At 53.2% G+C, this 13,941-nt stretch overlaps 1 protein-coding gene across 1 annotated transcript in view; it reads left to right on the top strand.

Moving 5' to 3' along the window:
* The first annotated feature begins 2,118 nt into the window (after positions 1 to 2,118).
* LOC102243192 (cytoplasmic FMR1-interacting protein 1) overlaps positions 2,119 to 13,941 on the top strand; it is a 26,818-nt gene continuing 14,995 nt past the window's right edge. The window contains 13 exon segments of the mRNA XM_005871601.2: positions 2,119 to 2,447; positions 2,537 to 2,626; positions 3,898 to 3,975; positions 4,183 to 4,284; positions 5,339 to 5,520; positions 6,698 to 6,794; positions 6,897 to 7,025; positions 7,453 to 7,557; positions 10,010 to 10,101; positions 10,781 to 10,898; positions 11,343 to 11,465; positions 12,080 to 12,205; positions 12,943 to 13,109. Coding sequence (XP_005871663.1) covers positions 2,331 to 2,447; positions 2,537 to 2,626; positions 3,898 to 3,975; positions 4,183 to 4,284; positions 5,339 to 5,520; positions 6,698 to 6,794; positions 6,897 to 7,025; positions 7,453 to 7,557; positions 10,010 to 10,101; positions 10,781 to 10,898; positions 11,343 to 11,465; positions 12,080 to 12,205; positions 12,943 to 13,109 — 1,526 coding nt within the window. The 5' untranslated portion in view covers positions 2,119 to 2,330.

Raw genomic sequence — 13,941 nt, 5'->3', positions numbered from 1 at the left:
GAGTCTCGCTGCGGCCTCGCGAGCCCGGTGGCGTGTCTGGCCCATTTCCTAACGCGACTGCCTGATGGATCCGTGATTGGAGCCGCAGATACTGGAGCTCAGGTCGCTGGTCTTGGCCACTCGTCGCCCGCCCCCCCCCCCCCCCCGGGCCGGCGGGGCCCCCCCGGGCTCGGGGCCCGGGAAGGGGCCCCCGTGTCTGCAGGTCGTTAGTGGCTTCGGTGTGGAGAGCAGATCTGCAGGCACGGACGGAGCCCAGTCACGTGGACCCGGGCGGGTCTACGTTAGCAGGAGTCCACCTCTCCCCCCCCGGGGCTGGGGCGGGGTGAGGGGGTGTTGGCCTCAGCTCCGGTCGTGCCGAGACTGGGGGAGTTGCGGTGGGGAACGCTTCCTGAGCTCACGCATCTGTTTGTGCTGACAGACCGCTCGCTGAAGGAAATTCACTCCCCAAGTGTTGTGTGTGTGTGTGTGTGTGTGTGTTTATTTAAATTAAAAAAATTTACATATAGTCAAACTCACTTTTGGGTGTACATTTCAGCGAGTTTTGACAAATGCGTAGTCATGTGACCAGCCCAACATCAAAATGCAGAACAGCGCCATCACCCCAAGTTCCTTCCTGCTGTCTCTTCGTTGGCATCCCCGCCCCCGTTTCTAACTCAGGCAACCGCTGAGCTGTTCCCCATTCCTACCGTTTTGAATGTCCTATTTGGTCTTCGGTCTGGCTTAGTTCGAGGAACACCATGCATTCAGGACTCTTCCATTTTGCCGCTGAGGGTACAGACATACAGGTCAGAAAAGTGTGTCTCTAGGTTGCAACCTGAAAGATTCAAATCCTATTTTTAAGTTATGAGAAAAACTTGAGAACTCCAGCTCATCAGAAAATGTAAACAGGACAGAACCTCAGCAGAATCCCTTCAGGAGCGCCGTCACGCCTGTTCTGCGCACACATACCAGTAGTTTCATTTTCGTGTGTTATTTTGGTAACGAGGTTATGGTGCGCATGTCCTCATGCCTTTTCACTTGGTCATCCTGGCTCACGCCCAGATCTTGGAGATCTTTCCACGATGGCGTGTTCTGGGAAGGCACCGGCTTGCTCGGGCACCACTCCGGGCGCACCCATTTGTGGGATCCCCTGTGGGCCGGGTTCCCTCTGCCCTCTCGCTGTGTGACTGTCTCTGTCCTGGCTTTTGATCTGGCTTCACCCACACCAGCTTCTAGAGAAGTCAGCACTGCACAGGCCGCGTGCTGGGAGGTCGGTGGGTAGGTGCTCTCTAAGATGGGACCGCCATGTGAGGTGTGTTCTAGAGAGCGCCCGGCCGGGCTGGTGTGGCTCAGTGGTTGAGCGTCGACCTGTGAACCAGGAGGCTGCCCGCTTGGAGGCTCCTTGCATGCACACTGGGCTCCGCGCTGGCTCTGCAGGGCATTGGCCGGGTCCAGGGGCACTGCTCTCACTGCGCAGTGTGTGGAACAGGAAGTTGTGATGGTAGGAGGAAGTTGGTAATGAAAGGAAAAACGCTGTATTTTCCCCACAAAATACCAGTAGATTGAAAATTATTTGCTACATTTTAAGTTGGAAGCATGCGGAACTGATCGGCACTTGTCCGGAGTGTTCTGTGAGTGCCAGTGAGGTCCCTGTGGTCCCGCTGGGTTCCGTGCCTGGGCTCCTGCTGATTCACCATCAGCGGCGAGAATGGTTGCAGGCTCCTGCTCCTGCGGGCTTCCTTCTCCTTTCTGTCTCAGTGTCTGCTTGGGGTGGTTTGCCGCCTCTTGTTAGATGCATCCACACTGAGCACTGCCAGCGGCCAGGGATCTGATCAGTCACAGCCACCTAAGTAAGCCGCCATAAACAGAGCTGCTCCGGGGTCCCGCTGGGGCCGGAGAAGCACTCAGCGGGGGGCAGGCTGCAGTTGCCGAGTCCTTTCCCTGGAGATGGCAGACCTGCTGCGATAACATCCAGCTCTGCGTCTGTGCTGCTCCACGCAGCCTTGGGGCTGTGCTCTGCTGACAGTCCCCTCCCTGTGGCACCTTCACCCCAACCCTCCTCTTAGCAGTCGCTGTCGGCTGACCCTGTGCTGGGAGTCCCAGTGTGTAACCTGTGTGCAGGAATGTCCAACCCTCCCACCGAAGAGCCCCTAAAGACAGTGGCCCAAGGTGGGAAAGGGGCCAGGAAGTGAAGCCATGTGAGGTGGCCCATGTGCCCGCATCGTGCCACTCCTGGAGGCCAGCACGGCTGCATGGTGATGCCCTTGCTGGTGAGCCCTGACCAGGAGAGCCAGGGCCCTGCCCTTCCATCCACACAGCACAGGTTGCTTCGTGTTGTGTTCTAGGCCAGGATGGCGGCCCAGGTGACACTGGAGGACGCGCTGTCCAACGTGGACCTCCTGGAAGAGCTGCCTCTGCCCGACCAGCAGCCCTGCATTGAGCCCCCACCATCCTCCCTGCTCTACCAGGTGGGTGCCGGTGGCCGCACGCAGACCGCCTGTGCCGCTGACCTCCTGAGATGCGGGCCTCCATGTGATGGTCTTTCTCTTCCTTTCAGCCAAATTTCAACACGAACTTTGAAGACAGAAATGCATTTGTCACCGGTATTGCAAGATACATTGAACAAGCAACGGTCCATTCTGGCATGGTAATCCCCCACCCCCACCCCCCGTGTATTAATTTTCAACTGGGGTGATGGCACATCTGAGTGGCAGGTGTCCCCTTTTTTCTATCATCCTGAAAGGGTGCCTGCTGGGGAAGAAGAGAAGAGTGAATGAAATGCCTTGTTCGTTTTTTAAAAAGCCTTTGTTTTTCTTATTATAAAACACCCAGTGACCCGGTGCACAAAATGTGTGTGTGGGGGGGATGTCCCTCAGCCCTGCCTGCACCCTCTCCAATCTGGGACCGCTCCGGAGATGTCTGACTGCCAGACATCCCTATCACAATCCGGAACCACTGGTTCCTAACTGCTCGCCTGCCTGCCCGATCGCCCCTAACCACTCTGCCTGTCAGCCTGCTCGCCCCCAACTGCCCCCCTTGCCGGCCTTCTCACCCCCAACGGCCCCCCCCCTGCCGGCCTTCTCACCCCCAACTGCCCCCCACTGCTGGCCTGATCACCTCCAACTGCCCTCCCCTCCTGGCCTGATCGCCCCTAACCGCTTCTGCCTCGGCCCCGCCACCATGGCTTTGTCCGCCCCCAACTGCCCTCCCAGGCTGACCTGCTCGCCCCCAACTACCCCCTCCTCCTGGCCTAATTGCCCCTAACTGCCTCTGCCTTGGCCCCACCACGATGGCTATATCTGGAAGGTCTCCTGGTCTAATTAGCATATTACCCTTTTATTAGTATAGATACCTGATCTTTCTGAAAATTTATCATCGACAGCCCAGAGAGAATTTTGAGGAAGTCCATTTTCTCTCTCTCATGTACCTGCACACATGCACCCCCTTGTGATACAGATGGTCTAAATGAAGTGCATTGTTATAATTGTGTATTTTATGACTTCACATTTTGTAAATGTCCACAATGTAACTTTTTTTATCCTCACATGATGACATATTCATTGATTTTTAGAGAGAGAGAGAGAGAGAGAGAGATGAGAGAGTCACATGATGAACTGACTGCCTCTCTTAGACTCCCTGGCCGGGGATCCAACGCACAACCTGGGTATGTGCCCTGACTGGGAATAGAACCCGTGACCTTTGGGTGTATGGGAGGAGCGGTGTGGTCGTCATGGCCGCACCACTGCATGAGTGACACCAGCCTCCTCACAGCTGTCTCTTACTCAGCAGGCAGGTCCTGGTGCTTGTCTGTCAAAGGCAGTCGGGATAGGTGATCCCTGTAGTTGTTAGCGATGTGGCATCTCCTTTGCTAGGGATGCTCCCCTGCGTGCCTTACATTTGCCATGCGCCCCCTTGCAGAACGAGATGCTGGAAGAGGGCCAGGAGTACGCTGTCATGCTATATACCTGGAGGAGCTGCTCTCGGGCCATCCCACAGGTACCCTGCTGTTCTGCCCCACCCAGCCAGGCCACGCCCCTCGTGACCTCCGCCCAGCTCAGCAAGACCACACCCCAACCTGCACAGCCCAGCCCCACCGGAATTCTACCCATCAGAAGTCAGGGACCCCCAGCGCTAGCAGCGCCTTCCCTCCCTCATTTCTAGCTGGTTGAAGCCTTTCTTTATGTCATACCTGTTTATTCCCAGGTGAAATGTAATGAGCAGCCTAACAGAGTGGAAATTTATGAGAAAACCGTGGAGGTCCTTGAGCCTGAGGTCACAAAACTGATGAATTTTATGTACTTCCAGGTAAGACAGCAGAATGATCCTAGGGTTTGGTGCAGAGGTTAGGACAGTGCCACTGTCACTGTCCCCAGGAACTCAGTACAGCACCTGCGTGTGAATTAAAGCAACCAGATGCTTCAGAGACAAAGGGAACTGAGCCTCGGACAGGTGAAAGCATTGCCTGCTCTGTCAGAATAAACACTTTTGTTTCACTTCTCTCCTTGAGTGCCAATTTGTGTTTTCTTCACGGAGACACATTATTTATTTTTCGTTTTGAGAGAGGGATGCAGAATTCTGTATTTTATTTACTTAAAAATATATTTTTATTGATTTCAGAGAGAAAGGGAGAGGGAGAGGGAGAAAGAAACCAATGATGAGAGAGAATCATTGATCGGCTGCCTCCTGCCTGCCCCACACTGGCGATCAAGCGTGCAACCTGGGCATGTTCCCTGACTGGGAATTGAATCTGGGACCCTTTAGTACGCAGGCCCATGTTCTATCCACTGAGCCAAATTGACGAGGGTATAAAGACTGCTTTCTCAGTTCCAAGTACTTTTGTCTTTCTGCCAATTTATACTTTATATTCATCCCGTTTTTCAGGTGTTTTCTTTCTCAAACTCACCCTCATTGCTTGCTCAGGCGGTCCTCACCTAAGCTTCTTCTGGCTCCTTGGTTAGGAAAAGTGGCCGCAGGGAGAGGACTTCATTTTTTTTAATTTTAATTTTTTGGTTAATCTTCACCCGAGGGTATTTTTCTCATTTATTTTTAGAGAGAGTGGAAGGGAGGGGGTGGGAAGAAAGAGAGAGAAACATTGATGTGAGAGAGAAACATTGATGGGTTGACTCCCACACGGGTCCCAACTGGGGGTGGGTTTTGAACCTGTAACCCAGGTACATGCCCTTGACCAGGAATGGAACCCACGGCCCTCCAGTATGCAGGCCAACGTGCTAACCACTGAGCGCGCCTCCAGGGTGGGTGGGTGTTTGATGAGTGGGTCTGGACACTGTAGTTATAGCCAGATGTGGAGCTGTCCCTGCGTTGGCAGGGACTTTCCTGAACCCCATCTTTCCGTGCTCAGAGAAATGCCATCGAGCGTTTTTGTGGGGAGGTGCGGCGCCTGTGCCACGCGGAACGGAGGAAGGACTTCGTGTCGGAGGCCTACCTGGTCACGCTGGGCAAGTTCATCAACATGTTCGCAGTGCTGGACGAGCTGAAGAACATGAAGTGCAGCGTGAAGAACGACCACTCGGCCTACAAGAGGTGAGCCTAGCGCTGTGCCTGAGCCCCCGTGGAGAGCGCCTGGGAGTACCCGGTGCGCTGTGCTTCCTGCACACCGTGGGTGTGCAGAAGTTACTGCAGCTGGCTGGCAGTGGTTACTGGCCAGGCTCAGGCCTGTTTTGATGATGTTGTTTGTTAATCCTCGCCTGAATCTATTTTTCCATTGATTTTTAGAGAGAGTGAAAGGGAGAGGGGAGAGAGAGAAACATGGATGTGAGAGAGACACATCGATTGGTTGTCTCCTGCATGCTCCCTGACCAGGGCCTGGGATTTTGCCTGGAACCAAGGTAGGTATGTGCCCTTGACTCACATGTTTGTTGCGCGTTCAGCACCCTTGGGCGGCAGAAGCACACAAGACCATTTCCTCCTCACAGAGCCTTGGGGTCACTGCAAGGGCGTTGGGCTCCGTGAGCGTGTTGGTGAGGGGCAGGTGGGCTCTGCAGCCTGAGGGTGCCACCCCTAGTCACTCTCTGCTCAGGATGGCCCGGTCAGGTGATGGTGCCCAGCAGTGGGCGGAGCTGGCCCTGTGGAATGGTACAGTGAGGTCACGTGGAGCTTCCTGGTTTCCCAGACCCGCTCTCCTCCGGGCGGTTTTCTCTTTGAATGCGGAGAAGATCATTGGAAAAGGCGGGCATGGCGTGGCGTGTGCTTCTGGAACACTGTGTGGGTGGCTGGTGGCAGGGAGCGGGGGTGGGCAGTCAGGGCAGAGCCAGCTGTCTACGGACAGACTTTCTCTAGAGTCTGTCCCCAGTCCTGCTGAAGGCATGACTGGTTAGAACAAGATGACAGGATGCTGGCTGATGTTGCCTCTTGCCACACAAGGAATCCGAGCTATAAAATTCAATTGGAAGAGTTTTTACTTTGCATGTGAATGGGCTGTAGTTACATTGCCTCTGAAATCATACGTCTGCTGCTGTGTCTTTAAAATGAAATTGACATCAGATGGGGTGCATCATTGATCCGCTTCCTCCTGCACGCCCCCGACTGGGGATCGAGCCCACAACCCGGGCCTGTGCCCTGACCGGGAATCCAACCATGACCTCCTGGTTCATGGGTCCACCCTCAACCACGGAGCCGCCCCAGCTGGGCTCTTCTTCTTTTTTTAAATCATGAAGCATGTTAGTTGATGACCTGTTTTCTTTTTTTCCTGCTTACAAAGGGCTGCTCAGTTTCTACGGAAAATGGCAGACCCGCAGTCCATCCAGGAGTCGCAGAACCTGTCCATGTTCCTGGCCAACCACAACAAGATCACACAGGTGAGGCTCAAGCTCTCCTGCTCTGGCTGATGGGGTGCATGGCTGGGGTTCCAGGGACAGAGGACCTGGAGCAGGTGGTGGCATGCGGCTCCCCTCTTCCAGTCTCTGCAGCAACAGCTTGAAGTCATCTCTGGCTACGAAGAGCTCCTAGCGGACATCGTGAACCTGTGCGTGGATTACTACGAGAACAGGATGTACTTGACGCCCAGCGAGAAACACATGCTTCTCAAAGTACGCGGGTGGGGATGGCTGTTGAGGGCCCCGCTGAGGGAGGGACACAGGCGGGGGGACAGCCAGGGCCTGGCCAACAGGCTGTGCTTTGTCTGCGATCCTTTCGTCAACCTCTTTTTAAAAATATATATGTTTTTATTGATTTCAGAGAGGAAGGAAGAGGGAGAGAGGGATAGAAACATCAATCATGAGAGAGGACCATTGATGCTGCCTCCTGCACGCCCCCTGCTGGGGATCGAGCCTGCAACCTGGGCATGTGCCCTGACCGGGAATGGAACCGTGACCTGGTTCCTAGGTCGACGCTCAGTCACTGGGCCAGGGCTAAAATGCCTTTTCTGGAGAAAGAGTGAAGTGTCATTTCTGTAGGTGCTTGTGGGCAATTAACCTTGTGGGTCTGAGCTTTCTATGCCACTTTGTGCTTTTTCAGGTCATGGGATTTGGTCTGTACTTGATGGATGGGAGTGTCAGCAACATCTATAAACTAGACGCCAAGAAAAGAATAAACTTGTCCAAAATTGACAAGTTTTTCAAGGTGAGTGAGTGACATTTCTATAGACGTGAGACCGTGACGGGTCCTGGGACATTGTGCCTGCTCCCTCCCCGCCTCCCCACACAGGCTCTGCCGGGCTGTGGTCTCGAATGAAGGGGACCACGCCCTGCGTCCCTTGTCTGGCTGGTCACTCAGTTACACTTGTCCCTGTGGGTGCCCACAGCAGCAGTCCTTAAGCTTCATCGTGGGGTCGCCATCGGATGGTCACACCAGCGTCTGTTGATCCATTCTGTCGTGATGAGCATGTGGTGGTTTCTGGGTTCTCGCCGGTGTGAACGGGGCTGCTCAGATTTAGGGACATCTGCACATTTCTGTTGGACGTGAACCCAGGGATGGGACTGGAGTCATGAGCATAAAGGTTTCCAGTGTTTGTGGATACAGCCTAACAGTTTTCCATGGGCCTGCGCTGCTTTGCAATGAGTGAGCGTTCCCCTTGTTCCACTCCCTCGCCAGCCCCTTGGAAGGGGGACAGTCTGAAGGTTGGCGTGTCGTTGCGCTCTCTGGGCCTCTGATGCCTTAGCCCTTTGTGTGCTTCATGAAACGTCACTCGACATTTCTTGGTTTTCCCTGTTCGGTTGTTTCTGCACGTATTCTAGGTGCATGTGCCCCAAAATGCAGCCATTCCCCTACGTGGCTCTCCTTGCACTTTCCTAAAGGTGTCATTTCATGAATAGAGGTTCTTCATTTTATTGTTATCCAGTGTGTCCATCTTTAATGTCTACTTTAGCGGATGTTTCCATACAGCAGGCTCATGTGATTTTCTTGTGTTAGCTTTTGGACACATCACTGCTCCTTTTCCATCTAGACCTATGGTTTCCCTTAGAACTGGTCTCTGTATGGCATGAGGTAGGGGTTGGCATTCTTCTCTCTCCCTCTCTTTCTCTCTCTCTCTTTGTGATTTTTTTAAAACTTTAATGTCTACTTTAGCGGATGTTTCCATACAGCAGGCTCATGTGATTTTCTTGTGTTAGCTTTTGGACACATCACTGCTCCTTTTCCATCTAGACCTATGGTTTCCCTTAGAACTGGTCTCTGTATGGCATGAGGTAGGGGTTGGCATTCTTCTCTCTCCCTCTCTTTCTCTCTCTCTCTTTGTGATATTTTAAAAAATAATGTATGTTTATTGATTTCAGAGAGGAAGGGAGAAGGGAGTGATAGAAACATCAATGATGAGAGAGAATCATGGATCGGCTGCATCCTGCAGGCCCCCTACTGGGGATCAAGCCCGCAACCCAGTGCCCTTGACTGGAATCGAACCTGGGACCATTCAGTACACAGGCCGATGCTCTATCCACCGAACCAAACCAGCTAGGGCTCATTGTGATTCTTTTAATATCTTTATTGATTTTAGAGAGAGAAGAAGGGAGAGGGAGAGAGAGATAGAAACATCAATGATGAGAGAGAATCATCGATTGGCTGCCTCCAGATCACCCTCTACTGGGGATCGAGCCTGCAACCCAGGCATGTGCCCTGCTGGGAATCGAACCTGCGACCCTTTTGTGCATGGAACCACGCTCGACCAACTGAGCCACACTGGCCAGGGCTCGGGCTTGACGTTCTTGGATTTTTCCTCCATGTGGATATCTAGCTGACCTGTCCTTTCATTGCAGAGAGCATCTTTTCCCACATTGTCCTGTGTTTCGTGGGGCATAAACCAGGTGTCTGTCTGTGGCTCTGTCTTAGGTCCTCTGTCCTGCCCCACTGGTCTCCATCCATGCTCCAAGGCCACACTGTCCTAGTGGCTGTGGCTTCCCAGTAGAGTAGGTCTGCTCACCAGGAAGTCTTCGGTTATGTTCTTCAAGACTGTCGTGCGTATCATCCCTTCACCTTTCAAAATGCATTTTAGAACTGGCTTGTGATCGCCACACATGCTCACCACTCGTAAAACACCTTCCTCTTGGAATATTGTTTGGGATTCCATTGCATGTATAGATTCATTTAGGGAGAATGGACTTTATTAAATTACCAAGTCTTCCAATACGTGAACCTGATATATTTCTCCATTCACTTAAAACTTTAAAATGTTCTCTGGAATTTTTGATGGTATTTTTGCTTAGAGGTATTGTCTATATTTTGTTTAATGTATTCATACATAATCTTTTTATTTTTGGATGCTTTTGCAAATTCTTTAAATTTTCATTTTCTAGTTGTTGCTAGTATGTAGAAATGCAGTTGAATTTTTTATGACCATAGATCTAGCCAAAGTCAGGTTAATTTCCATATTTAAAATGGCTTAAATAATTTCATGAATGTTGGTACTTGTATTTTGTTCTTGAAGTGAATGTAGAACAAAAAGTGTTCACCACTTTTTTTGCACTAAATGATTTTCAGAGAATGCTTTTAACCAACAATAACTAACGGCTATTCATTCACGTAATTATACATTTGGTCACTAAACAGACATGATGACCCTATTTTTTTTCTTTGAATACAGCAGCTCCAGGTGGTCCCACTGTTCGGTGACATGCAGATAGAACTCGCAAGATACATCAAGACCAGCGCCCACTACGAGGAGAACAAATCTCGGTACGAGCGTGAGCTGACCAATTAGAATGTTCTGAGATGTTCCTATTGTCGTTGTTTTGTGTTTGTTTTTTTTAAGAGAGAGGGAGAGATAGACAGAAACATCGACGTGAGAGAAAAACATCTATTGGCTGCCTCCCCTACATAAACCAACTGAGGATCAAACCCACAACCTAGACAGGATATGTTTTCCATTGCAGGGACGGATGGAAGGAGAGTTAGAAAGAGAGAGAGAGAGAGAGAGAGAGACCTATGTGAGATAGACACATCAATTGGTTACCTCTTGAATGCTCCCCAATCGGACCTGGGCTTTAACCTGCAACCTAAGTACGTACCCTTGACCAGGAATTGAACCCACAACCGTTTGGTATGCAGGCCGATGCTCTGACCATTGATGCACACTGGCCAGGGCTAATTTGATCTTTCCATCACAGTTGACATTCAGTATGACTTTGCGCTGTTTTCCGGGGTGCAGCATGGTGGTGACCTAATCATATACTTCACAAAGGGGTCCCCCTGATATGTCCAGCACCCGCCTGGCACCACACACAGTTACCACAGCGTGACTGACCATGTTCCCTGTGCTGCCCTTGGCATCGCTGTCAGGAAGCAGTTTGGTGACGAAGGAGAAATTTCGATGACTTTTTACAAACACCCTCCGGTGACCCGCTCCCTCCCGCAGGTGGACGTGCACGTCTTCCAGCAGCAGCCCCCAGTACAACATCTGTGAGCAGATGATCCAGATCCGAGAGGACCACATGCGCTTCATCTCCGAGCTGGCACGCTACAGCAACAGCGAGGTCGGCAGGCCAGCCCTGGGGGCCTTACTGCGAATGCAGGACCCACCTCAGCTACAGCCGTCACGCAGCTTAGAAAAAACTAGGTTTACCACTCACAGTCCTGCAGGGCACATGGCCCTGGGGTCACACACGAGATCACAGGTGGAGAGAGCGGCCAGGAGGGGCTGTGGGGTGTAGGGTTTAGCAGGTGCCCTCTTCATCAGTGAACTGCAGACTTAAGGGGTTAGGACAGCAGGGAAGGGCCCTGGACCCTTCAGTGCTCAGGCTGAGGCTCTAACCACTAGTGGCACTGGCCAGGGCCCAGATGGATCGTGTGCCCCATCATGTCACATTTCTGGGCCAGGGCCCTTGGGGTGGGTTCCTAGAGCGGGTTTGATGGGACGGGGGAGACTCGGCCAGCTTTCTACATGTGGGGCGACTTCTCGATGCTCCTTGATGCTCCAGGTTGTCACAGGCTCCGGCCGCCAGGAGGCCCAGAAGACAGACGCCGAGTACCGGAAGCTCTTCGACCTGGCGCTGCAGGGCCTGCAGCTGCTGTCCCAGTGGAGCGCGCACGTGATGGAAGTGGTAGGCGCCCTCGCTCGCTTGCCAGGAGGCGGGAACACCGGGAACCTGGAGAGCGCCCTCCCCTCCCCACCCCCCCAGACTCATCAAGATATGGAATCAATGATATTTTTTCTGCATTAACTTTGGTTCTTGGATCAAGAACAAATTGGCTTTTTATTTTGGGGCCAGAAATAAGGTTATATGTCATTTTAAATGGAAGACAATTCAACATACGTTTCATGCACCTGTGTTACAAATCAATGGCCTCATCTGTTGGCATTGATAGTCTTTAAATTGTAACGTTACGATATTTTTAAAAAGATATTTTTATTGATTTCAGAGAGAGGAAGGGAGAGAGAGAGAGAGACATCGATGTGATAGTGAAACATCGACCAGCTGCCCCTTGTACGCCCCAATCCTGCCCATTGCTTTCCGCCCCGGTGACCTTCCATTCCTGGCTTGTCCTTCCCACTGCCCGTGTCTGTCTGCCTGTCCTTCCCACTGCCCGTGTCTGTCTGCCTGTCCTTCCCACTGCCCGTGTCTGTCTGCCTGTCCTTCCCACTGACCCTGTCTGTCTGCCTCCTACACAACCGGCAGCTGAGCACTGCAGTCTGTGCCCCTGTCTCTCTAAATAGTATTCGTGGAAACTCGTGCACCCGACGGACAAGTACTCCAACAAGGACTGCCCCGACAACGCTGAGGAGTATGAGCGGGCCACGCGCTACAACTACACCAGCGAGGAGAAGTTCGCCCTCGTGGAGGTGCGTCTGTCTGTTGTCTCTGCCGCCATCGCCACTGGCTCATGTGGGCTCCCTTTTCAAAGGAGAGGAAAACGGGAATGAACCACCTACATCTGTCATTGCTTCTCTGTGGGGCAGCCCTTTTGCATCTGTCGCAGTTGTCAAAACAGAATAAAATGGGCCTGGTTACTGAGCTCTGCCGACAACTCCCCCGGGGCAGATCCAGGGGGACAGGAAGTCACCTGGCACCTGAGAGCCCGAAGTCCCTCCCTCTGCCCCACTGGGAGCCCCGATCCCAGGCTCTGCCGTGTGCCTGGGGCGGTGGGCACCTGGGCTCCCTCTGTCCTCAGGCGTCTTGGTGAACACAAGTTGTTCATTTCACTTACAGCTTCCTGTCTTTTTTTTTTTTTTAATATATTTCTCTTGATTGAGAGAGAGGAAGGGAGAGAGAGAGAGAGAAACATCGACCAGGAATCATCAATCCTGAGTGGGAATCAAACCCACTGTCTGCCTGTCCTTCCCACTGCCCCTGTCTGTCTGCCTCCTACACAACCGGCAGCCGGTTGTGTATGTGATGATGTTCCAAACAACTAGCCACACTGGCTGGGGCAGAATTTCTTTTTGTCATTAGCTAATAGGAACGTCTCATCTATTTAACAAGGCAGCACGTCCAGTAAACAAATCCGAGCAGGAGCACAGCGGTTGGGAGAGGCCGGCGTGTGCCTCTGCCGTCATCCCCAGAGCCCGTGTCCCCGCAGGTGATCGCCATGATCAAGGGCCTGCAGGTGCTGATGGGCAGGATGGAGAGCGTGTTCAACCATGCCATTCGGCACACGGTCTACGCCGCCCTGCAGGATTTCTCCCAGGTCACGCTGCGGGAGCCGCTGCGGCAGGCCATCAAGAAGAAGAAGAACGTCATCCAGAGGTCAGCGCCCGGCGCTGGGGGCGGGACCGGAGGGTTGGTGTAGGTTAATGTGGCCGCAGTCAATATTTTCTTTTGTGTACATACTAGAGGCCCTGTGCACACAATTCGTGCAAGGTAGGCCTTCGCAGCCCCACCCCCCCCGCCCCTGCCCGCACCCGCCTTGTCCTGAGGCTGCCCACGTCCACAGCCACAAACCCTCAGTTCCCCAGTTCCCTTGTTCCGCGGAGCCCCCCATCCATCACCCCAGAGAGGGTGCCCTGGACCTCCCTCTTTGGGGCGATTGCAGAGCCCCCCCTACATTGATCAATCCGCCAGCTGGTGCCCTGAGCCTCCCTCTGGGCTGATCAATTGAGGATCCCCTGCCCCTCCCCCTCCCCATATGGATTGCCCCTCAGAGGGTTGCCTGGGCCTCCCTCTTTGGGGTGATCGCGGAGCCCCTCCCCAATTCATCACCCTGCTCACCGGTGGCCTGGGCCTCCCTCTGCTGGGCGATCATGGGGCAATAGCAGCCCCCTGACCAATCGCATCGCACCCACCTTGACTGGCCTGGTGCCAATGCGTGTCATACTGTGGTCCTCCGGATGGTCGTCCTGCTGTTGGGCCATTTGGTCGATATGCATATTATGATTTTATTATTATAGACTAGGGGCCCAGTGCGTGAATTCATGCGCCTTTAAAGGAACTGTGGCCACAAGGCTACGGTTGGCACGGGGGCAGGGCTCATCCCATCCTCCGCGCCGTGCCCACCCCTCCCGCCACGGCCCCCGGTCCCCTGTCCCCTGTCTGCCAGCAGCCCCGCTTCTGCCACTGCCGCTCCCATGTGCTGCTGGCA

Source organism: Myotis brandtii, unplaced genomic scaffold, assembly GCF_000412655.1.
Source record: "Myotis brandtii unplaced genomic scaffold, ASM41265v1 scaffold3495, whole genome shotgun sequence".
NCBI lineage: Eukaryota > Metazoa > Chordata > Mammalia > Chiroptera > Vespertilionidae > Myotis > Myotis brandtii.
This window is presented reverse-complemented; position numbering and strand designations above follow the sequence as displayed.